Here is a 24,969-nt window from a genome sequence, read left to right on the forward strand (position 1 = left end):
CTTTATATATATATATATACATATTTTTAATTTTTAAAATTCAGAGTTAAAAATTAATACTTAAAAACACAATAAATTATGCAAAATAAATTCACTTATCAGGCCAAAACAATTGTAATCCATAATAAATGACTGAAATTTGAGTGTTTGAAATAGTAGCATGCAGCCGTGGCCATGAGCTTTTGTAATCACTTACAGCTTTTCATATCCACCTCAGGACCATCACTGTTGAAAGCTCCTTGTAGGAAGTTGGCTCTGTATGCACTATTTCAAAGTAAGGAATAGTATGCACAGAGTCCAAGGGCTCCCCTTAGAGGTAAGATAGTGGCAAAAAGAGATAATACTAATGCTCTATTTTGTGGTAGTGTGGTCGAGCAGTAGGCTTATCCAAGGAGTAGTGTTAAGCACTTGTTGTACATACACACAGGCAATAAATGAGGAACACACACTCAGAGACAAATCCAGCCAATAGGTTTTGTTATAGAAAAATATATTTTCTTAGTTTATTTTAAGAACCACAGGTTCAATTTCTACATGTAATATCTCAATTGAAAGGTATTGCAGGTAAGTACTTTAGGAACTTTGAATCATTACATTAGCATGTATACTTTTCACATAAAACACAATAAGCTGTTTTAAAAGTGGACACAGTGCAATTTTCACAGTTCCTGGGGGAGGTAAAGTAATGTTAGTTTTCACAGGTAAGTAAGTCACTTACAGGTTTCAGTTTTTGGTCCAAGGTAGCCCACCGTTGGGGGTTCAGAGCAACCCCAAAGTTACCACACCAGCAGCTCAGGGCCGGTCAGGTGCAGAGGTCAAAGAGGTGCCCAAAACACATAGGCTTCAATGGAGAGAAGGGGGTGCCCCGGTTCCAGTCTGCCAGCAGGTAAGTACCCGCGTCTTCGGAGGGCAGACCAGGGGGGTTTTGTAGGGCACCGGGGGGGACACAGGTCAGCACAAGAAGTACACCCTCAGCAGCGCGGGGGCGGCCGGGTGCAGTGTGCAAACACGCGTCGGGTTTGTAATGGTTTTCAATGAGAGATCAAGGGATCTCTTCAGCGTTGCAGGCAGGCAAGGGGGGGGCTCCTCGGGGTAGCCACCACCTGGGCAAGTGAAAGGGCCTCCTGGGGGTCACTCCTGCACAGGAGTTCCGTTTCTTTAGGTGCTGGGGGCTGTGGGTGCAGAGTCTTTTCCAGCCGTCGGGAAAGGGAGTTCAGGCAGTCGCGGTCAGGGGGAGCCTCGGGATTCCCTCTGCAGGCGTCGCTGTGGGGTCTCAGGGGGGACAACTTTGGTTACTCACAGTCGTAGAGTCGCCGGAGGGTCCTCCCTGAAGCGTTGTTTCTCCACCAGTCGAGTCGGGGTCGCCGGGTGCAGTGTTGCAAGTCTCACGCTTCTTGCGGGGAGTTGCAGGGGTCTTTAAGTCTGCTCCTTGAAACAAAGTTGCAGTTCTTTTGGAGCCGGGCCGCTGTCCTCGGGAGTTCCTTGTTTTGCTTGAAGCAGGGCAGTCCTCTGAGGATTCAGAGGTCGCTGGTCCTTTGGAAAGCGTCGCTGGAGCAGGGTTCTTTGGAAGGCAGGAGACAGGCCGGTAGGACTGGGGCCAAAGCAGTTGGTGTCTTCTGGTCTTCCTCTGCAGGGGTTTTTCAGCTCAGCAGTCTTCTTCTTCTTGTAGTTTCAGGAATCTAAATCTTAGGTTCAGGGGAGCCCTTAAATACTCAATTTAAGGGCGTGTTTAGGTCTGGGGGGTTAGTAGCCAATGGCTACTAGCCCTGAGGGTGGGTACACCCTCTTTGTGCCTCCTCCCAAGGGGAGGGGGTCACATCCCTAATCCTATTGGGGAATCCTCCATCTGCAAGATGGAGGATTTCTAAAAGTTAGAGTCACTTCAGCTCAGGACACATTAGGGGCTGTCCTGACTGGCCAGTGACTCCTCCTTGTTTTTCTCATTATTTTCTCCGGCCTTGCCGCCAAAAGTGGGGGCCGTGGCCGGAGGGGGCGGGCAACTCCACTAGCTGGAGTGTCCTGCAGTGCTGGCACAAAGGGGTGAGCCTTTGAGGCTCACCGCCAGGTGTGACAGCTCCTGCCTGGGGGAGGTGTTAGCATCTCCACCCAGTGCAGGCTTTGTTACTGGCCTCAGAGTGACAAAGGCACTCTCCCCATGGGGCCAGCAACATGTCTCGGTTGTGGCAGGCTGCTGGAACTAGTCAGCCTACACAGATAGTCGGTTAAGGTTTCAGGGGGCACCTCTAAGGTGCCCTCTGGGGTGTATTTTACAATAAAATGTACACTGGCATCAGTGTGCATTTATTGTGCTGAGAAGTTTGATACCAAACTTCCCAGTTTTCAGTGTAGCCATTATGGTGCTGTGGAGTTCGTGTAAAACAGACTCCCAGACCATATACTCTTATGGCTACCCTGCACTTACAATGTCTAAGGTATTGCTTAGACACTGTAGGGGCACAGTGCTCATGCACTGGTGCCCTCACCTAGGGTATAGCGCACCCTGCCTTAGGGCTGTAAGGCCTACTAGAGGGGTGACTTATCTATACCTGCATAGGCAGTGAGAGGCTGGCATGGCACCCTGAGGGGAGTGCCATGTCGACTTACTCATTTTGTTCTCACCAGCACACACAAGCTGGCAAGCAAGTGTGTCTGTGCTGAGTGAGGGGTCTCCAGGGTGGCATAAGACATGCTGCAGCCCTTAGAGACCTTCCTTGGCATCAGGGCCCTTGGTACCAGGGGTACCACTTACAAGGGTCTTATCTGGATGCCAGGGTGTGCCAATTGTGGAATCAAAAGTACAGGTTAGGGAAAGAACACTGGTGCTGGGGCCTGGTTAGCAGGCCTCAGCACACTTTCAATTCAAAACATAGCATCAGCAAAGGCAAAAAGTCAGGGGGTAATCATGCCAAGGAGGCATTTCCTTACACTCCTATTCAAAATACTAATGGGCTTGAATAAAGTTGTCTGTTGCAGCTTGTTTTACAGGCAGTGGCTGTCCACTTCACTGAGGTCATCTTAACTATCGGACATTAGTCCGGGCTGCACTGCAATTCAGAATTTTGGTCAGCAGGTTGAACACTCATTAATGCTGTACTCCGCTGTGGTTTTCATCTTGGTTTGTATGACCAATGAGCATTTTTGTTACATTAATAAGTAATAAATCTACCTTGTGCTAGCAATGTTGATTTCCTTGCTTGGCTACATACAGAGCCCTTCCAAGAATCAATCTCACCAAACAGTGGTAAATTATGCTGTTAGGTTCATTGCATGTCTTTGACGCTGGAACCACATTACACCTGCCTTGAAGACCCCAAACTGGCTTCCCATCAACATTAGAATGCAGTTTTACGTATCCATGGCAAGTTCACATTTCCATTCTAGACTTCAGCTCCCGCTCTACCAGTTATTCCAGAATAACAGATGTCAGGTACGTGAAACCAACACCACATCTGTCCAGTTCGTACAAACAATATGAGATCAGATGCATTTACATAGAGTATTCATCACTCTGGAACACCCTCCCTTCACTAAGACTACAGGAAACATTAGAACGTTTTGGAAGGTTATGAAGAACTATTTCTTACCAGATTATTATAACTAGCAACTACTAGCCATACTAGCCACTGTAGCCTCCCACTTCATGGACATTACTTAGTTGCTTTTAGTACTGTCTGTCAGTGGTTAGACACTTATGACCGAGCCTCCTCACTAACCAACCTCTTGTATTGTTATTCCTCGGTGGTTCTCAGCTTATTGTTTAAAAATAAATGAAAAATTTATAACTAGAAAGGTAGAAAAATAAACTTTCAAGCAGAAAAGAGAAAGAAGGATACAAATATCTGGGAGACACCATTGAGGAGGGAACTGGTTGTGTTCAAGAACCGGTCATTGGCAATGATTTCTGAGTTGCAATCAAAATAAACATACTCCCCCCTGTTCTCTGACAATTTGCTGAATTTCATTGTTTGCTAAAGATTGCAACACTTTGAAAGTTGTTCACAGCTGTTAACAGGTGTCATCTGATGTTACCATCTGCTCTGAAGTGTGATGTATATCAGTGTTCCATAGTAAGGTCAGGTCAGGGATCTAAAGAATCGGGCATCCTCAGTACATGTCTTATTTTATTGATCTATTTTTCTTAGATGGCTCATTCGTACAGTCGGTTGATCCAGCAGTGGAGGGAGAGGGCATCGAGAGGGCAGGCAGAGGCCCGCAGAGTCCTGGCAGAAATGCTGACCCCTTCAGGTGATTTGTTTAGTATTAATATCTCCATTTAAACATTTAAAAGTCCCAAACTTGAGTCACAACATGATAATTAATTTTAACCACTAAGAGTCATTCACAGCCACATAATTGAACAGACCTACTTTTTCACAAAGCACACACAATGATGTTTTGTCTCAAGGACTAATGGTCAACAAAAAAATTAAGAGCCGTGTGGTAGGGTAGGAGTAACAACAGGCCATACAAGTGATAGAAACATGCTACAGAAATACTGCTAGGTTGATATTACAATATAGGAGTCAATATAGGGAGGGTGCAAATTTACTAAGCCATTCTTTGCAGACAACATTAAATTGAAATATGCAGACAGAGGGGATAATTTAAAGTTTGACAGAAGAAGCCAACCTCTGAATATCTGGGTCCACCAACCTAGCAGTTACCCTGCCTCATTTAAAGGGGAGTGAATTGCTTGATTTCTCATAGTGGAGCCTCTGTGGCTACACTATCAGATACCCTTTCCTGACAGGTCATCTGCCACAGAACTACTGGGGTTGCAGCATCAGAAGGCCCACCCTGTTTACAGAGGTAATTCTAAGGCAGAGTGTTCCTGTCTTGCGAGGCATGGCTGATGGAGGGAAAAAATATTGTGTGGTCCCTAGGCCAGGCCCTTCTCTTTGCATCAGAGCCATTGCTTTGTAGTACAAAAATAAACTCCTACTTAGAGTGTTTGTTTCTGGGAGAATGAATGAAACACCTATTTATAGAGTACAGACAATTGTCTCTATAGCAGAACAGACTGAAAGGCTATAGAAACGGAATAACAAAAACAAGAAAGTCTTCAACGTTTCCTAAATTATATTACATTTTTCATTTGCCTCAGCTCCAGTTGATTCCCATTCCATATATAGGGAGCAAGAACAGAAAAGGTCATACCACCTTTTCTCGATTTTGTAAAACGAGGTCTCAAGAGGAGATGTGGGTTCCCCGAATTTAGTGATCTGAAAGTCTTGTGTCTAAGAAGAAGAGACTGAAAGAGGGACGTCATAGTTCCATAATAAGCTTTATGGCAGATACAAAGGGTTTTAAACTTTAACTGATACTCTACTGGTAGTCAGTGGGGAATTATAATTCTTGGTACCCTTAGAACAATTGGATTAATATAATCCAATTGAGCAATTATGAGGGTGTTCGCTACTGTTGCTCTATGTTATGTTGGTAAAAAGGGGTTAATTTTACAAAGTTGTCTTGGCTGTAAAAAAGAGAGTTGAAACTACATTATTTAATTGAGGCATAAGCCTGTTTTTTTGTCTAGAATCAAGCCTTCTCTGGCTCCTCAGGGTATGTGCTAACATGTATGGGCCAGGTTATTCCAGTCCAAATATTTTTTATTCCAACCACCAGAATTCAATTTTCAATCCATTCAACACAAAGAAGTTCCAATTCATCCAGTTTCACACTGATATTAAATAATTATTCAATTCTCTTTTTTAGTACCTCCACTGCTTTGTTAAATCACAGAATAATCTACATATCATCAGCATGTATATTGAGGATTAAAAAGCCTACAATGGACTCAGACAAAGAGGACATATATATGTAAACAAGGATAGGGGAGAGCTACAGCCCTTGCAGAACTCCACATAACAGTGAATAGTTTGTGTACAATGAGATAATTTAACCTTAAATCTTCTATCCATCACAAATGATCTAAAACAATTCAGAGATGTTCTGGCTAAGTCCACCTCACCCATCTATCTAATTGAGATGGTATGATTGACTGTATCAAAGGTGCCCAATAGATCTAGCATGATGAGGAAGATGAGGTGCCTGATAGATCAGTCATGATGAGAAAGATGATGTATTCGGCATACAGGTTTAAGCTAATGTAGATAAGAACCGAGACCAGCGCAGCTTCTGTTCCAAGACAGATCAAAAACATAATTGACAGCTATCGTGTTCATGTTCAGGATAGCAAAATGTTCAATTCAAGATGCTCCTTGGGCCTACAGGACATACTTTCTTTCCTCAGTTTTGCAAATGGTGAGAGTAAAGAAATGGGCCAGTTGTTAAAACCTATAGAAGGAGAGGCCACTAGCTATTTCTGAAAGTGTCAATAAATTGTACCGTTCAGAAAATAAATGTCTGTCTTCAGTCTAATACATGGGTACTTGCAAACATTTTCCCAGGGGCCAAAAAGTTTGGTCTGTGACGTGCCTGGGGTCCGCATTGATGCCAGGGTGGTGGAGGTCGGGTGGGGTGACTAGGGGGATTGGTGGCAAGGTAGGTGTAGGGGAAGCAAAGGATATGCATCTAGTGGGTGAAATAAACAAAGGGAAACCAGAAAACCTGGAATGAATCCCGGCTTACCCACTTTTCCAAATTTTGTGATCCTAGGCAATTGTTTACTGTCACTTTCCCTCCTTTTTCTGCATTATCACATTTAAGATGACCTCGAAATACATTATTCATGGTGTGCGCTGCACAAAACCTGCTTCTGTGTTTGATTTAATAAACTATAATGTTGTTTATGTATGATAGGAACCCAGGCCACCCATAAAGGGCACATACCAAGTGACTTGCCTCTTTAATTTACTATTGGTGGTGTTCTCAGGGTAAGGGAAATAATTAATGTTTCCAAATTTATGTTTGAAAACTATCACTTTAAAATGAATACATCTCAATGCACTGATAAAATAAATTGTACTAAGGCAAAAAGGTTCTGCATGTTAACTAAATACACTTAATTAATTTTGAAGAGACTGTCTTAGTTTTACACTTATGCTGCAAGATGTCTTTAAAAATGAAGGCGTTTCTAAAGTTAAGTGCAGGAGTCCCTAGTTACTTCCTTTCATTAACACCAATTAAGTTTGAAATAAATTATTGTGTGCGTATTTAATATTTTTGTTAGTGCGGAGTCAAGCAAACAGCTGCCCAGCGCTCCTGTTGCCCCAGGGGCCGCATGTAAAGGTCAGAGGGGCCGCATGAGGCCTGCGGGCCGTACTTTGAGTATCCCTGGTCTAATAGAATCAGTTCAAGTGTCTGTATGTGTTTGTCCTCTCATGTATTTCACCCTCAGACACAAAACCATAGCACATGCTATTAGTCAACTCCTGCGCCCAACACACTGGAGGCAGCTAACCCTGCGGTGGACTCTTGTTTTTTTTAACCTTTTTTTAAAATGGGAAAATCTTTTTCCTTTTTTACTGTATTCATACTGAAAAATAGCTTTTTTTCACAAAAAATGTGGTCTTTTTCTGCTATTCTCAAATGGGTACAAAATTGTGATTTTCAATAAAATTGCTATTTTAGCTCCAACAACCCCTTTGCGGTGCATTTTTCCATGCCTCTGGCGTAGCACTCTGCAGGGCTCTGACACCTCTCAAAGTGCACCTCCCCCAGCAGCAGGGGGAATGATTTTTCCACAAAGGAGAAATCATGATTTTGTTTAAATTGTGATTTTCAAGATAGTGAATAAAATAATAAATTATTCTTATCAGTCAATCACATTTGAGAAAAAAAATTAATGTGATGCAAAGGATTCATGATTTTCTGGGTGTTAACCCTTTCTAGCCTACCTGACAACCTTTTTGAAGACTTATATTTCAAAAACCACTGAATGGATTTACACCAGGTTAATGAACCCGCACTTTGAGTAAATTTCTACTTTCATGCTCACTAAGGTGTAAACCAGTTCCGCGTTTTTTTTCTATGAGTAAAAGTTCCTGTGGGAGCTAACATTGGAAAACACAAACCTCTATTAACCTTTTCCCCCTGCGTGGATCTTCACCCAAATTGTCATGTCTGACATTACCTGACTATAGCAATCGTTTGCGAATTCTGGTGCTAATCTGTGCCCAGGTCAAAAGCTATAGGCAAATGAAAAAAATTATTTTCAATGGAAAGTGTGACTGAACCATAACTACAACTTAGCAACCGCCACTGTATAATATATTAAAAAAGCACGTACCATGAAGGGTGCAATGTAAAGTTGCTCTGTGTGTACTACCCCCTGTTGTAAAGATACTCCAGATGTACTGACCACAATGTAACGCTTCCAACGTAAAGACATGCAAAGTAAAGACTGATATCAACTGGCAGTCTCCAGGATACCCAGGTAAACATGAAGTGTCACTTTTCTGAACACTGCTGTATTACACGTTTGCTGTTTCTTTAATGCCTCATATTTCCTCAGTTTCCTCATTGCTAAATCAAAGCACAAGTTGTATCTAATTTCTAAAATGCCACAGTGATACACAGAATTGTTCAGATTCTGCACTACCGCAGTAGTGTATAGATTTGCTCATTTCCATTAATGAACCTTACACATACATTTTTATAAAAAAATCAAATGCAACAGAGTCATATTATCGTGAAAATACATACATCCCCCCGTACCTGGCTAGCTTGCTTTGTAACCTCACCGGAAACAGTACTGCACTGAGATTACTGTTTATTAGATTTGACTCCTGTTTGGTTCGACTGGATTGAGTGACTTTGCCCAGTTCAGACAATGAAAATGGCTGCATAGTATACTCTGCCTTTCACCTCAGTATGTGATGTATAAGTATGTATCTGGTAGTTGTAAAGCGTGAACCTAACCAAAAAGCTGCAAAGAAGTGGACTGTTGTTACATCATGATGTAAGGCTCTTTAAAGAGAGGCATGTTGTGGTGGTGGTAGGCTGAAACTACACTCAACAGTTCCCTTAGTACCAAAACTGATGGGTCTGACCATCATGTTGAAGAACAGTAGACTTGGCAGTGTGTTGAGACATCTCCTGCTTGGTCCACAACTGTTCAGGCAAACTCAGCTGTAGACTTTTCTGGGCTTTCCTACCCCAACAGTGATAGCCGATGAAGTTATGAATTGTGCAGAACAATCCAGTTGTTTAAAATATCTAAGCACAAGTTGCAGCAAGGGAAGAATCCCTCGGTGCAGATGGCTGGCCCCGGAAGCATCGGGTTTCAAAGACATAAACACAAGGTTGTGTAGCCTTCCAGTAAAAAACAGCACAGGACTTTTGCAGCTTCCAGGTTCAATGGTTTGTTCTGACTGCTTCTCCAGAGCTAGGTTTGAGCTGTAGAAGTACCTGAACATGCAATAGATACAACGTAGTCATTGCCACTGAAGAAGCATGTGTGGCACATAGATGTTAACACTTCCCAGAATGATAACCAAGCACCGTTCTCTCCACTGCACAGGGGGCTCCCGGTGCAACTGCTACCGCTTCATCTCCTGGGTGACTGGTTGCAGTCACACAACCATCAGCAAAGTAAGCCAACAGATGAAGAGGACTGGTGGGCTCAGGGAGCCGCCACCGCACAAACTGAAACGGCAAACAAAGGTAAGTCAGAACCTGCCTGGAAATATAACAATTGCAATTGTATTTATATAGCGCTTACTACCCGTGACGAGGTGTCGAAATTATTTTCGGAGAGTAGCATGCGACTCTGGAACCCAAAAGGATTAGTGGTGGATTAGTGTAGGGAAATATGAGTATAGTATTAGTATTGGGAGGTATGAGTTAATTTGAGCAGAGGACGTGAGTTTGTTGGTTAGACTGAATAGAGTAATGGAGGGATAGAAGAGAGAAGAATTCAGAAGGTATTAATTGGGAGATAGTAGTAAGATCAGGTTTGGGATGAGTGAAGGAGAGGTGGAGGATGGAAGAGTCTGTAGAAAGGGATTAGTGAGATCATAGTAGTGAAATAAGCTTTGGGATGAGTCTAAGGAGAGATACAGGTGAGAGAATATAGTAGGGTTGTTTGGGAGATCATGGGAGTAAACTGAGATTTGGGGTGAGCCAGGAGGGGTAGAAGAAGGAAGAGTCTAGGAAGGGTTATTTTGGAGATCACAGTAGTAGAAAGATGTTTGGGATGAGTCAGAGACTATATTGAGATTAAAAGTTGTATTGTGTAAACACAGACTTTCAAGTGTTGCAGTACTTGAAGTTTTTGTGCACATTTATAACATCTTTATCTTTCTTCAATATTTCATAAGTGAATGCCTGTAGATAAATAGTTAAAATAATATTTACCTATTGTGATAGATGAAATAAAACAGAGACTCATAAGCATCTAATCAAACAACTTAATTAGAAACTATGCAATGACCTATGAACATGTTAAGTGTAAAATATATATAAATCTATCTATATATATCTAAATATCTATATATATATATAAATATTTAACCCTAGGTGATATATACATTTGTTAAACAGGCCTAATGAGTATGTATATATTTTAAGAAAAAATCATTGTTATAACTATTAATACAAAGGAATACACATATCTAGATATTTACATATTAAATTGTAAATGTTTACATGCACAGGGATATACAGTGCAATGCTGTTTGAGTATAGTGGTTATGTAGAAAAGAGACAACTCTTGAGTAGCCTTCTGAAGATATGATAGTTATTTGTAGATCTTATAATTGGGGGTAATGAATTCCATAGTTTGGCCACTTGAACAAAAGATGTACCACCTATTGTCTTTTGATACAGGGTGCCAATCTTGAGGGGAGGTTCCTTTGTGGTATGTATTCGGTGATTATATTATTATTATTTATTGGTCCTATTCCATGTATTGCTTTGTGGGTGATACAGAGCAGCTTGAGGGTGGATCTTCTGGCAACCGGTAACCAATTTAGTGCCATCAAGACAGGGGAGATGTGGGCTTGTGGTTTTATATGTAGGAGTAGTGTGGCAGCAGAGTTCGGATTCTGTTGTAGTCCTTTCATAGTCGATAGAGATGACCCATGGTAGAGGCCATTGGCGTAATCCAGTTTAGACAGTACGATAGAGATAGTAGCCTGGACCTTGTGTGAAAATCTGAAGTCGGGGAGGATGCGTCGCTGTGTTTTCATGGTGATGAATCTTTAGTTTGCTAGTTTGTTCACTTGGGCATTCATTATTAACTTGGAGTCCGTGGTAATTCCAAGGTTTCTAACTTCCTTAGATAATTTAAGAGGTGGTGCCAGATCATCTGGCCAGGCGCAGAGTGGGTGATAGTTTTTCCAATTGCCACATGTGAGTATTTCTGTTTTGGAAGTAATCGGTTTGAGATGGCGTGTCATCTGCATAGTTGTAGCATGTGAGCTGAAATTAATTGATCATTGCCGGTAATGACTTCATGTAGATGTTGAAAAGCTTGGGTGAGATTATTGAGCCTTGAGAGACCCCTGATTTTGTAACGTATGGTTTGGATGAGAAAGGGGGAATATGGATGACATTTGCTCTATTTTTAAGGTAGGATGTGATCCAGGTGAGAGCAGTCCCCTCTATGCCGGACTCGTAGAGTCTTTGTACTAGGGCGTCATGGCCAACTGTGTCAAAGGCAGCTGAGATGTCCCAGAATAGTAGTGCAGAAACTCCATTGCGGCCTACTGTGATTTTCACATCATCCCAATTGGTGATGAGGGCAGTTTCAAAGATAACTGATGTTACTGTGTGTTGTTTTTATGTAGCAATTAGCACTCAAAAAGATCTCACACCAATGTCCCTGCAGGGACAGCATTACATGCTGAGGTTAGGTGCATCTAACTCCCAGCATGAAAGGGGAAAATGGACATCTCCTGGGGGTGTTTTGCAGTCACTTAAATATAAAATAAATAAACAGGGGGAAAATGGATTTGTGGGAAAGCTCTGCTAAGGAAGTGGACTTCTGATACCAATAGTACTTGACCCACAAAATAGTAGATGAGGACTTTGACATAATGGGCGAAAAGCAACAACCTTATAAGGATAGCTCCTATGCCCTGGATGCAACCCAACTACTCTTGAAAAGGGATAGAAACTCAGCAATCAAAACATCTGTTATGACAATCACCTGTAAAACAGTATTACGAAATCTCCTGCAGTGGAGGAATGTGGTTGATCCGGAAGAACATGTGCATCTACAAAGACTTGACTCACACCTGAATGAATAAAAGTTACAGCTCACCCATGTAAAGTGCTGGGCCTGTCCACCTCCCCTCCCTTACAGAGGTGCAGGTCAGGGCTCTGAAGCAACAGTTCAAGCTATGCTTTTGTTTTTAATGGCAGATGGACCTGACTGTGGCCATAAAGGCAGGCACGTGGGTAAACAGTGTGACGGTTTGAACCACTGCTGTGTCAGTAACTTGTGCTCTGTCCAGCCCTTATAACCGCTTTGGAAGTTCACAGGTTGTGTAATGTAGTGCATGGTTCTGGTCTGCTCTACACTCACCCAGTGAGGGTGCATACTGGAACTTTGCATCAAGCTTTTTAATGTTAGCTGGGCGTCATCCCTTGCATGACTCTTAACCACTTTATCTGGTTGGTTACTGAGAATGAAGCATCTGGTATCTGACTTTCCACCTATGCGACTTTGAAGAGTCGGAAGTATACAGACCCCACTCCAACTGAAACAAACTAGTAGGGGGCAGTAACAGGCTTTAGAGCCAATGTCTGCGGGTACATACAGCTCCCCACTGGAAGAGCAATGCACTCTTTAGTCCTGCACAAAAAGTCAACCCACCAAAGTGAAGCTTCAGGGACACATTATTAAGTGGAATAAAAAAGGCAGTTTCCAAGTCATTGGACAGTGACTTCTCAAGCCTGTAAAAAAAAAAGAAAAAAAAAACTGTCTGCGGGTGGCAGGTAGCTTGATCAAAGAACACTTCTGAAGTATTGGGTACTCTTATAAGAATTAATAGCACCCCAGCCTCGTCCAGTGGAGAGCTTCTTGGTACAACCAGGGACATCTTCACGAGCACTGGAACCACCCAGATTCACATTGGTTGGAAAGTCCAATTCTTCCCTGGTCCTGTATTTGTGATACTACTGTGTTCATCTCTTAAGTCCCAGGAAGAAATACTAGACCAGGGGTCTCCACTATGAAAGAGCTACTTGTGTTCAATGGAAAACAGCCCATATTGTAGATATTATTAGTGTTGTGTGTCCGCAGCAAACAAAATTAGATTAGTGGCCGGCAAATGCATGATTACTAGGGTGATCATCTAAGTGCATCAGGCAGGGTTGCCAAGAAGTGATGTAAATTGTCAATTTGGAATTCCTCTACATGGGTAATGCATAATAGCCATAGCTGTAAGGCCTCTGGGCCCAAGGTAATCATATTACTAATATCTCTCTGCAAGGTCACATGATCTATCACTCAAATATCAGCTTCAAATATATTTTTTTAATGTATTCAGCCATTTTTCTTCAAATATTAGCTTACAAGTTCTGAAAATGCTCACATTGTCGTCTTGAACACACACACTCTATTAAATTCAAACAAGGAAAAGCACCTAATTTAGTAGGCTTGGCTGCACAAAGTAGCTACTGGTAGCGCTCCAACTCTCCGTAAGTAGCTGTCTTATTGGAAAGTTTTCTTATTTCCCAAGCTCTATAGCAAATTAAAGTTTTCACAGACAGCTGAAGGGATTATAGAGAAATCCTTTCATAGAGCTACATGCATGCATTCTCACACGGGTGCACATTCACTGTGCAGATTTTGCTGCAGTCGTAGGTGTCAAACAGAGGAGGGAATGTTGGTGTTCCTAGGGGAACGCCTGTGGACTGTGAAATACAGATCACATAAACACCAAATAAACAATGCCTTTTTGGGCACTGACAAGCATTTGGAATGCCCTTCCCATAGTTCCATGAACTTGAAGTATTGAAAGCGTGGGAAAGAGTCGGAAATGGAATGTACCACAAAGGAAATTAACTTAAATGTGAAGGAAAAAATTAATAAATATGAAGTTTGACATTTACCTGAACACAACACCTCAGATTTTCTGCACTGTGGAGGTTCTGCATGTGTAGAGTTAGGATACACTGGTTTACTGTAGGAAATGTAGGTATATTTAACTTCCACCTGGACGTTGGCGAAACATAGAGTAGATCTCAATGGGTAATGGTATGCACACTAGTCATTTAGGCAACAAAAAGCCTCTTCTCATGGGAAATGACCTCCAGTCATGAAGCAAGGCAGGATGCACAATGTGGATGGGTATAAGACATCTCTTTTGGCTGGCAAGAAGTCTCAAACTGAGAACAAGTCTCCTTCCTATAGAAGTAGACTAGACCCAACAGATCTTTAGATGGGGAGCAGACCTATCCTCTAGTCGTTATGAGGGGACGGGTACCCAATATTCCTGCCCTACAATGTAACAACTCTTTTTGTGCTATTATACTTTCACATAATTGCAAAGTAGTTCTTCCTTACAGAACAAGGCATTCTTTATGCGGTATTCAGTTGACATCACAGAATTAGGAGATCAAAGCTGAGTGCATCTTTCTTACACAGTTAAGCTCTCTCTCTTATCCCAGTGCTGGAGGTTCAGGGTCTTTGTGATGCTCTGAACTTTTACAGTTTGAACAAGTATTTGTCGTGCTGTTCTGAGCAGCCCTAGATTAGCTAGACACAACTGTTAGATTAAGTTGACCATGCCAACAATGCCCTTTCATGTTTTTAATTTGATTTTTTTTAATCAAATTTGGTATCCAACTTAACTCAGCATCCTCGATGAGGGTGGTTGAGCTGCCCTTGCCTGTTGCATGCCAAATGGCAGACACAGTGCTTTCCCACTGCTTCCTTTTCTTGGTTGAGCAGGGCTCAACCATCAGTTCATAATACATTTCAGTAGCATGTAGTTAAGTGTCAACACATGCTATTGATAAGGAGCAGAGGTTCCTAACCTTATGACACCTGTGAACACCTACTTAATTATAACTGAACTCTGGGGATCCCATTAAATCATTATTGGAATCCAGTGACTCCCACTGAGTCGTTACTGGAAGCAAGGGACCTTGGCTTAAGCAATTTTCATTCATTGAAACTCAAAACAATACACAAAAATACAGAACCCAGATTTCCTCAAACAAATACACAAGTGCTGAAATATTTTAATTCACAACTATAAAAAAAATCTACATTTTCATTTTAATGGGAAGGTTGAGGCTTTCCTAAATTTGTCAGGCCACCCATCGTCCCTGCTTAGTCTGTTTGATGCATTGGCATTGCTCTCATGAATCAATCTGAGGGCATCAACTTATTTTTTATCCTCCGTAATCAAATTCCTTAACATTTATGGAACGTTTTAACATTTTCATCTCACACTTTGCTTCTTTTTTTCTATGTAATTTATTAAACTTTTAATATTATTAAATTTTCTAAGTAGTCATGGACTTCCTGATTAGGCTTTGTGGACTCCATGGGGCCCTGGTCCAGTTTTAGAACCACTGACAAAGATCAAGCCAGATTGACTCACTTTGAATCTCACAGGGCCCTATTGCAAATACACTGCAAATCTGAGCACCAGATCTTCAGAAGGTTTACAATATGTAACCCCTTTTACAGCACTGCAGACATTTCAGTATACAGAACATGCACTGAGGTTCTCGCTTCTCATGTTAGCTAGACTTCTCATCATGCTGTCGCTTATACCAACCCATACACTCAAAACATGCCACATAATTGCCACACTCCCTTTGTGTTTGTAGCAGTGGAATGGCTTACCTTGTAACACACCTGTAAAGTTATGGATCACAGTGAAAGCAGATTGTTCTAAAGTTGTACATGATGTTGTCCAATGTTTGATGAGCAGAAATTTAAAGAGTTATTTCAATGGATGTTGTGGGCACCATGTGGACTACAGTTTATCTTTCATTTCTGAATAGGCAATCCAGGGACAACCAGCAGATCTGCAGCTGGACCCAGCTGAACCTCCCACCCCTCCAGGTCATGCTTCGCCTCAGAGTGATTCAGCAGCTCCGCCTCACCATCTTTCTTCAGACCCCTCCCTAATCACTAGCCAACAGGCTTGAGGGGCTGACCTGTTGGAGACATAAGGGTGTCCATGTGTTGGTTCTGCACGAGGGTGCATTGATCCTCTACAGTACCCCTAACTGATAAAAAAAGGCTTGTGGATGGAGCTGCCAGTGAGTGGAGACTGTTGTGGCTAAAGGCAATTTAACAAACAGTATTGGTGATACACTATCATAGAGTCTACTGCAGGAAACAACAAGGTGATGGACGGAATGCTTGAATTAATCTCAGCCTCTGGTAATCACTTGAGGCTACATTGCTTGTTATCGTTTTTCGCCCATTATGCTGCTCTAAATGGAAACTAGCCATATGCAAATCAATCCTCATCCTGGTCCAATAGGAACAATCCAGCCTGAACTTCCAGGTCAGGAACCCTCCAGATGGGAACATATGCAACAGACTGGTTTCGGCCTACATAGGACTCATCATTGAGGTATAGCTTGAGCAGGGGACCCACATCTGATTATAGCATTGCACTTACAGCCTCTACTGCAAAAAAAAACAAAAAAACATGGTGATGGATGGAATTGTTGTAAATATTGTGTTTTTTTCTAGTAAAGAGATCTTTCATTTCAGTATGAAATGTGTGTTTTCACTAAGTGATAAGTGAATAATTGTGATTCCCTTTAATGCACCTTCATGTTATGTTATTGCATGTTACAAATGTGTCATTAAGTGTTGATAATCAAGCTTATGCAAATACGTTCATGATAGTTGAACACCTTTGCCGGAGCATATACAAAAAATAGCCATTACTAATACACATAATATCTAGAAGATTAGTGGCTTACAGGCCTGACATTCCTGCTTGAAAGGGACTCACTGTCCCATAACTACTTTTCACCGCAACGAGGACGCCGCAAGTGCTGTGCCATAACGTACCTGCACCTTCCCCATGACGCTGGATTTCCTGGCCTGATATTGCTGCTTGAAAGGGACTCACAGTCCCATAACTACTTTTCACCTCAGGAGAAGGGGCTGGCCTGCAACCAGGGTGCCGTGGGTGATGCGCTACAAAGCGCCTGCACCTTCCCCGTGGCATGGGTCGTGCGTGGAGCACGCCCGGGCCAATGGCGGGCCTGTCCTTTGCCCGTCAGCACCAGGAGGAGCCGGGGTGGGGCCATCCCTCTTGGGAACAATATTGCACTAAATACTTATTTGCTGGAAGCTGGTATTTGCTACTAGGTACGTGGTTGCCCCTCCACGTTGCGTCAGCATATGTACTTTCTCAGCGGTTTATTTAACTGACTCGGACCTCTACTTTGGAAAGTTGGGAGATCTCTTTGAGTTCTCCTGTGTGTTTCCCTGTGCTTGGTGGTGTGCCGGTAATGAAGTAAAGAGGGTGTCCTTTTCATATGGGGAAGAGAAAGATGGGCCCCTCAGGTGGCGACGATTGAGGGGTTCCTCTCTTGGTGGTGAATGTGGTATCCAAAGCGATTGCTCTGGCAGAGAGACAGCTGCTATGTCAATGGAAGTTACCCCACTGATTGCCTCGACCTTAGATAGCCCTGTGGAGTTTCTAGCTAGCTCTCCATCCTTGGGTACCAGCTCAGTGGTTGCTACAAGGGGGTTAGGGGTGGGGCCACCTCACATGGATTTTTGAGTACCCCTAGAGATGTCATGAGAGAGGTTGGTGTCTCAACCCCTCCCCACGAGTCCAAGGTGCAAGCGCACAAGGCAGTCGGTCACTTCTCACCTGAGAGCCATGTGGGTGTCGGTGGGGGTGCAGATGGAGCTTCCTCTGTGTCGTTCGCCTCTGGGGCAGCTGGCAGGAGATGACTGCTGGGTTGGTCAGCACCACAGGGAATGCAAAGCTGGATGCAATTTCCTCTAGGTTGAACTCAATTGAGGCGAGTATTGTGCAGTTGAGGACTCAATAAAAAGTCCTAGATTCTATGTATAAGGATCCCTAATGGCCAGTGGAGCTGGGTCATGGAATCAATGGTGCATTTATGCCTCATTGTTCCATACCTGGTCGGGAGGGGGTGGTCATTTCTTCTTTGAGACCAACTCGGCCGTTGTCAGCTGCTCCACGTAGTTCTAGCACTCTCTGGTTGGGGCAATGTCCCACATCAGTCATTCCCATACAGCAGCCTCACGCCCAGGGGTGGTGATGAACTTGCTTCCAGCAGCATTCCTTTATGTGGTGGTCTTAGGGAATGTTCTCCAATACAATGTTCATAGCACAGAAACTTATGAGGAACTCAAGAATAAGTTTGCGCACTGATTTATGATGCATGCAAATTTAGGTATGGAAATTTGAGTTGATCATTATGGTTAGGAGGGTGAGTTGGATAGGACCAGATGATAAGAAATCGGCATGGGAATTTGTGGTGGTGAACTTTAACAACCCATACTCCCCAACGTGTTTCATAACTAATGTCGGTATTAACAAGTCTTTTGTAACCACGGATATTCTTGTGTTGCTTTTTGGGGTTTTTTACAAGCCGGATTTTGCATGCAACACTCCTTGGATACAAATAAATGGTGGAGTATGGTGTCAAGGCCGCTCCTTATTAACCTCAGCGGTCCCTCTCTACTATTTATGAGTGACAGATTTGAGCCCCTGAGTCATCTGGATTCTTGTGATCGACTCCCCACAAAATCAGATTCTGTGAGTGTGACAGCTCCCCTTGGCTCTGGAACAGCATATCCACTCTTGCACGAGTTGTGACCTGCGGTTGCTGTCCTGGAACATCGCAGGTCTGTCTGCCAAGCTCAATGATAACAACTGGGTGCAGTTTATTAAGAAGTATGAGGTGATTAGTTTCCAGGAAACCTGGGAGGTAGATAACGCCTCCTTCCTTGAAGGCTTTAAACCCTATTTTCTCCCAGCGGTGGCATCTGCTTTGGGGAGGGCCAAGGGGAGACTTGTAATTTTTGTAACCTTGGATTTGTGTGGTTACAATAAAGAGCTCAAGTGGGATTCACATTTGTTTCAGTCCCTTAAACTGGATGTACCAGTCTCTACTCTTTTTTTGTTTTAATTAATTTTTATAATGCAAAATCTACATCTACGTGACAACTAATTTGCTAAATACCTTGGAGAGGAATGGTACAGTAGAAGCTTGTCTTGGTGGGCGGATTCATCTGTCACTTGTGTCCTAGCTATTTAGACTCTGGCCATGTAATTTCAAGTTGCATGATTGAGGGGGGACCACAATTGGTACGCACACTCAGAGGCAGTGTGCTTGATATCTTTTTGTAACCCATAATTTGTTTTTTGTGTTGGAGAAGTTGATAGCTGTAATTAATCACCATATCACCCCAACATTTACCAAGACCAGAACTCTTAATATTGGGGGAAGGAAACTGGTTCGGGTGACCTAGTTTCCTTACCTTGGCTTGGGCTTTGATGATGCTTGCTCTTGGTCTCCCTGTCTTAGACGCAGGATAGTACGATAACTGTGTGCAATACGCATTACTTTCTCCCTAGCTGCCTGTATTGGTCGAAGACCATATTCCGATGTTGGAAATTTATAAGAGGAAGTGCATCCCTATTATAACGCATGGGATGGGAATTTCGGGCTACAGAGATGTTGGAGTGATCCAGGTGGAATAAAATAGATTCTGCCGACGTTTGCTGGGGTGCCCCTATTGTCCCCCCCATTATTGTTTACATTTGGAAAAGGGATTGGACTATGTCGAAGATCTTATTAATGGAGCCCTCCCTAGCTCTTTGGTGCTCACTATGGATGAACAATTAAACAGAGTTTAATTGGGACATCATTTGAGGCTGCTTGGCTTGTGATCAGGGGCTAAAAATCCAGTGGTTGAAGTACATTGGGGACACTTCTTTAGCAATAGGTTGTGGGCATGTATTTGAAACCCCGGAGGCAAGCCCGGACTCAGGACTGTTTTGTAAATCATAGGCAGGCCTTAAGGGAGGGGCACAAGCACACTGTGAGAGAATACTGTATAATCCAGACGACCGATGGCACTGGTCCATATCTGTCCCACGTACAGAATGCTTATGAACTCATACTGTTGACTAGATTTGGATTGTGCACAATACGATGGTTGCTCTGCTTTCTGCCTGGGCAATATTCCTCTTCTGACGTACGTCATGCGACGAGAAATCTTCAAAGACCTTATTGCACTTTGTATTTTTCTGTAGATTTTATCACCCCATACAAGTAAGTCTCTTTTACCCTTACTGCGAAGGTTTCAGTTTTTTAAATGTTATTTTAAAAAATGTAATGATCTTGAGACATGTTTTCAGGTTAAAAGTTTTCTGAAAAGTGTCCTAGGGCATAAATAAAATGCTGTTTTGATGTGCGGTTAATGTGGTTCTGGGACAGATTATGATAAATGTTAATAGCTTATACTACCCCGAACATGTTTAACTCTCGAGTGGCTGTTTTTAGTTTTGGTTATTTTTTAACTGTTGATATGCTGCTAGGTCACTGCTATTTGCACTGGTCATATATCCCCTCGTTTAGGCCTGCTCAGATGTTGCTATTTTTCAATGCTTTTTACCTTGCGTTGCAAATATTCATGGTTTTAATGTAGGTAATTGTGTATTTCTTCCTTTATGAAGGATTTTGATGAGATTGACTAAAGAATGTGAACTGAACTGAACTAAAGGGAAGGACTGTGCGTCGATAATAGATTTTATTTTTATTTCTACTTCTTTTTTACAGCTTATTTAAAGTTTTAACATAACACGCAGTCCCTTCAGTGATCATAACCCCCTGTCGCTGTCTATTGGGGGTAGTTAAGGGTAGGATTAAGCCTCATCCAGCGATACAGGGTGAAACTTTTCCCTCGGATCAAGTCAGAAGGTTGAGATGGTTACTTGTGGATCCTGAGGCATTCATCTGGTCACTCTCTTCGGCGTGCCGGCAGGAGATTGCTTTGTGCTTGGATGTGGGTGCCTCTGATGCGGCGATTCTTGCCGCATTCACAGGGATCACATGGGAGGTTTTGGCATTACTTACGGTCCCAGTGATTAGGTCCAAATTAGACCATCCTAAAAGGTTTAATCAAGAGTGTTCGAAGAGCCTGTGTGTACTTTTGAATGCTTCTCTTCAACAGTCCCCCAGAAATAAGGAGGCCATTAAGAAACAAAAACTCATGTTGTGTAACGCCGCCTGGGAGGATCTAGCCCAAGCTTGTGAATTGAAAGAAAGTGCTCTCTTTTGGCAGGTGATTAACAGGCCCTGTTTTAATTAATATATATGGGGCTGGCAATGTGCCACCATATTTTGCAGCAGCAGTGGGTGGCCCATTTTAAGTGTATCTAAAATGATGAGTCTATGGAGGGTGATGGGTGTCAGCCTGCCCTGGTGTTGTGAAGAGCTGATGTGGTTTTTACATTTGAAGAAGTTGGCCCAGCACAGGATATTATTTGATGCCAAAATGAGCTGGAATTCCTTAGTGGAGGGCAAGACTAGTGATTTGGTGAAGATCACAGGGGTAGTAGCCAGCTTGGCACAGATGTTGGGTTCATGGCACTGGGCCACTTTAATGAAGCTCTCCCAGTCAAAGTGCACCTCTAAAGTGCTGTACGGTAGTGAAGTATGGGGTTATAGACAGGTGTATAAGTTCCAAACTGCAGAAAATATGTTTTTTATGTGAATTCTTACAGTCCCACACAGCGCCCCGCCATTTTCGGTACATGAGGACCTAGGTCTCAGATATATTGGTGACATGATATCTCTCAGGTCTTTGCTCTGTTGGGTCGAGATATGGACCTGGGATAATCTTCAGCTTTAACAGAATTTATATGTGGGTCGTCTAGCTCTTGACTATATGCATAAAATCCCTTGGATAGTTTATGTGAAGGCAACTTTGACTACCCCAGGTAGGGCAGATATGCCTTAGAACTATCATTTGTGTTGCCCACTTGAGAAGAAAAGAGTGATGCAGGCAGAACTTGTGTTCGTTTTTGACCTAATATGTTGCATTACCTTTTGGCCTCTCCTAGTGGCTGGTCTAGCCTCGGCTCTTTGGGGCCCTGTGGCTGCAACAATGTGTCTCCACAGGATACCCTTCATTTTGAATTACTGTGTAAACATTTTAGTGTTCCCAGGGAGGCCCTTTCCTTTACCTATTTTAAAAGTTCGGGGTTTTGTGCAAGCTCACCCTGCGCTAATGTACCTCCAGCTTTTGACAGATGTGTACATCTTGTCTGCTGTTTTAAGTTTTTTGTGAGCTGTGATAAGATTAAGGCCCTCTAGGTTGGATTAATTTTGTTGTTGTTCCAACATTTTATACTATATTGAAACCTTGTTTTAAATTGTTGTTTTTTAACTAATGTGATATGAGGATGCATTTTACAACTTTGTGTGCTTTTATGATTGTACTCACAATCGAATAAAGATTTGTTGATGATGTTGATGACTGCAGGCCTTAGTCCTTGTTAACTTTGAGAAAAGAATATTGCAAAACAGTCCAGCAGTATCCTCAAGGCCACTTTTGTATAATATTTATACTAACAATTTTCAACAAACTCTCTGGCTAAACTTCGTTTAATCTAATAATGTTCAACAAGTTCTCTGGCTAAGCCTTGTTTATTGTTTATGCTCAACTCTCCAGCTAAACTTTGTTCAATGTTTATTCTAATGGTTTTCAACAAGCTCTTTGACCAAACCATAGAAAAACCTCATGTATCACACAATAGGTTGGAGGGAAGCTTCGCACCAGGAATATCGGACATGAGAGGACGATTTCTGCACGGACTTCAATTTAAGGTTACTGTGTGATGGGTAGCATTCACAGTCGGCTCGTGGACTGTGTGGTTAGTCACAGCTTTTGACTGCAATAACCTGCTTGCTCTCGAGACAGAACAACTTATTTCGACTTATTGTTCTGAAAACAGATAATGCGAAGCGTCACCACCTTTGAAACTCAGAATTGGGCAGTTTATTTACTGATCTGCTAGAACTAGCACGAGCATAGCGCCTAGAAATAGCGCAAAGAGTGTGTGAAGACTATAAAATTCGGTAGCCTTGTTAACTTTTTTTCTGTGGTTCTCATTACCTAGACGTTGTTTTGCTGCATTTCTGTTTGGTTTGTAGTCTGGATATATATGCACTACCTTAGGATTTTTAAATAAACATTTTATATGCATGTTCTGTTTCTTAGTGCTTTTTGAGTGTGATTTTGTAACGAAAAAGGGTTTGGGTGTCCTAAACCCAGTGGCGGCCCGTCCTTCAGGGCGGAGGGGCCTCGCCCCCACCACCTTTTGCCCCCCATGAAGAGTGTCTGTCAGCCTGAACAAAGGTCAGCCTGACAGACACTCTTCATGTTCAGGTCAGGCAGCCAGGAGCAGACATGCGTGATTTGCGCAGACTCCTGGCTGCCTGAGCTGAACTTTGCTGGGCTGAGGAGGTCACAGCTCCTATGGGCTTGACCTCCTCGGCACAGCAAAGGTGTCTCGAGGCCCTCCTCTGGGTGACGAGGAAAGCGTCACCAATTGACATTCTCCCTGGGTGCTTCAGGTTTAAGCCCTGAAGTGCCCAGGGCGAGTGTCAATCAGTGACACTTCGTCACAGAGTGGGGTGGGGTCAGCAGTCTCACTGACCCCATCCCACTCTGTGACGAGGCTGGGACTGCTGCCTTCCCTCATTGGCTGACCTAATGTCAGCCAATGAGGGAAGGCAGTAGTCCCAACCCTCCTGGGACCTGGAGGCCGAAGGTAAGTGTGTATGTGTGTGTGTGTGTGTGTGTATATATATATGTGTGCGATCTTTTAAAATGAATGTTTGGTGCATGCATGCATGTTTGAATGGTATGAATGTTGTTAATGGATGTGCGTGCGTGTCTATGTGAAAGAATGAGTGTGTGTGTTGTTTTAAAAGGAATGTTTGGTGCGTGCGTACATGTTCGAATGGTATGAGTGTTGTTAATGGATGTGCGTGCTTGCGTGTGTGTGTGTGCCCCGCCCACCCCCGCCCTCCGGAAGCTACCGGCCGCCACTGCCTAAACCATTTTATGGGGCTAATCATTAACAGGAAAACTTTGTAAGCAGGCATTGCTCAGTGGGTTTTGTATTTGTTTGTCCTCCATATGGATTTCATGCAAAGTTGGGCACTTAGACTGAGCCCTTAGTGCCAGGGGGTCAGGGATCGAAACCCTGCAACTCTAGGAAGCTCTAAAGGATGGGTCCGAATGCTTGTGTTAATCTCAACTGGTGCCTATAACTTGGGCAGAGAGTGGCATAATGGCTGGTTTGTCAAAACTCTTCCAGAAATACAGGCGTAAAAAGGGCTATTTACTCTTAGGGGTAGGAGTTTTTGTTTAAAGATATCATGGTCAGGTAGCACTACTCCATGTTGAGTGTGGATTTCCATAACCTAATACCCTAAGGGGCATATAGCACCAATCAAACCCCACATTAGTGTCATTTTTTTACACTAATGTGGCGTTAGAAGGCTAAAAACACTGCTCCATATTTACAAGGTGGCGCACTGCATGCATTGTGCCACTTTGTACACCTTTGCACTACATTATGCCTGTGCCAGGCATAATATATGCAAAGGGGGCGTTTGTAGGAGGGGAAATGGCTTGGCACCACTCAAATGAATCCTTGGACACAAAGTACTGGTTTCTAGACTCTACGTTTAATACGGGTCCACGGCAGGCACAGGACACGACCGTACAGCATGAAGGTAAGAACATCAGTGCCGCACCGGGATCTAGAACCCACAAGAAGGTTCGACCCGCCTAACGGTTCAGAACTTACAATAGCTAAAAGTAAACCTTAAGTAAACATTTGCAAAGTACAATAAAGAGTAAAATAACACCCGCGCCCCCAGCAATATTATAATGTGCAGACGTGTACTACATCATCTTCCTCCTTTACAATAAACAGAACAAACACAAAACAAAACAAAAACGAACAAGAGCGTATCCTAGAATGTAATCATCAAATTTTGATGGAATTTTAACAAGTCTGCTACTGCTCGTATATACAGGGTCTGCGACCGGAAATCAAGAAGAAG

At 42.9% G+C, this 24,969-nt stretch overlaps 1 protein-coding gene and 1 long non-coding RNA gene across 2 annotated transcripts in view; one reads left to right on the top strand and one right to left on the bottom strand.

The window, feature by feature from the left end:
• Positions 1-23,095, top strand: part of LOC138301302 (uncharacterized) — a 93,755-nt gene extending 70,660 nt beyond the window's left edge. The window contains exons 9-11 of the mRNA XM_069241615.1: positions 4,143-4,245; positions 9,425-9,567; positions 15,874-23,095. Of these exons, the coding sequence (XP_069097716.1) occupies positions 4,143-4,245; positions 9,425-9,567; positions 15,874-16,020 (393 nt within the window). The 3' untranslated portion in view covers positions 16,021-23,095. The remainder of the gene's footprint in view (positions 1-4,142; positions 4,246-9,424; positions 9,568-15,873) is intronic.
• LOC138301303 (uncharacterized) overlaps positions 9,465-24,969 on the bottom strand; it is a 28,963-nt gene continuing 13,458 nt past the window's right edge. The window contains exon 3 of the long non-coding RNA XR_011205081.1: positions 9,465-9,549. This is a non-coding gene — a long non-coding RNA (uncharacterized lncRNA). The remainder of the gene's footprint in view (positions 9,550-24,969) is intronic.

The sequence above is a fragment of the Pleurodeles waltl genome, chromosome 6 (genome assembly GCF_031143425.1).
Source record: "Pleurodeles waltl isolate 20211129_DDA chromosome 6, aPleWal1.hap1.20221129, whole genome shotgun sequence".
NCBI classification, from domain to species: domain Eukaryota; kingdom Metazoa; phylum Chordata; class Amphibia; order Caudata; family Salamandridae; genus Pleurodeles; species Pleurodeles waltl.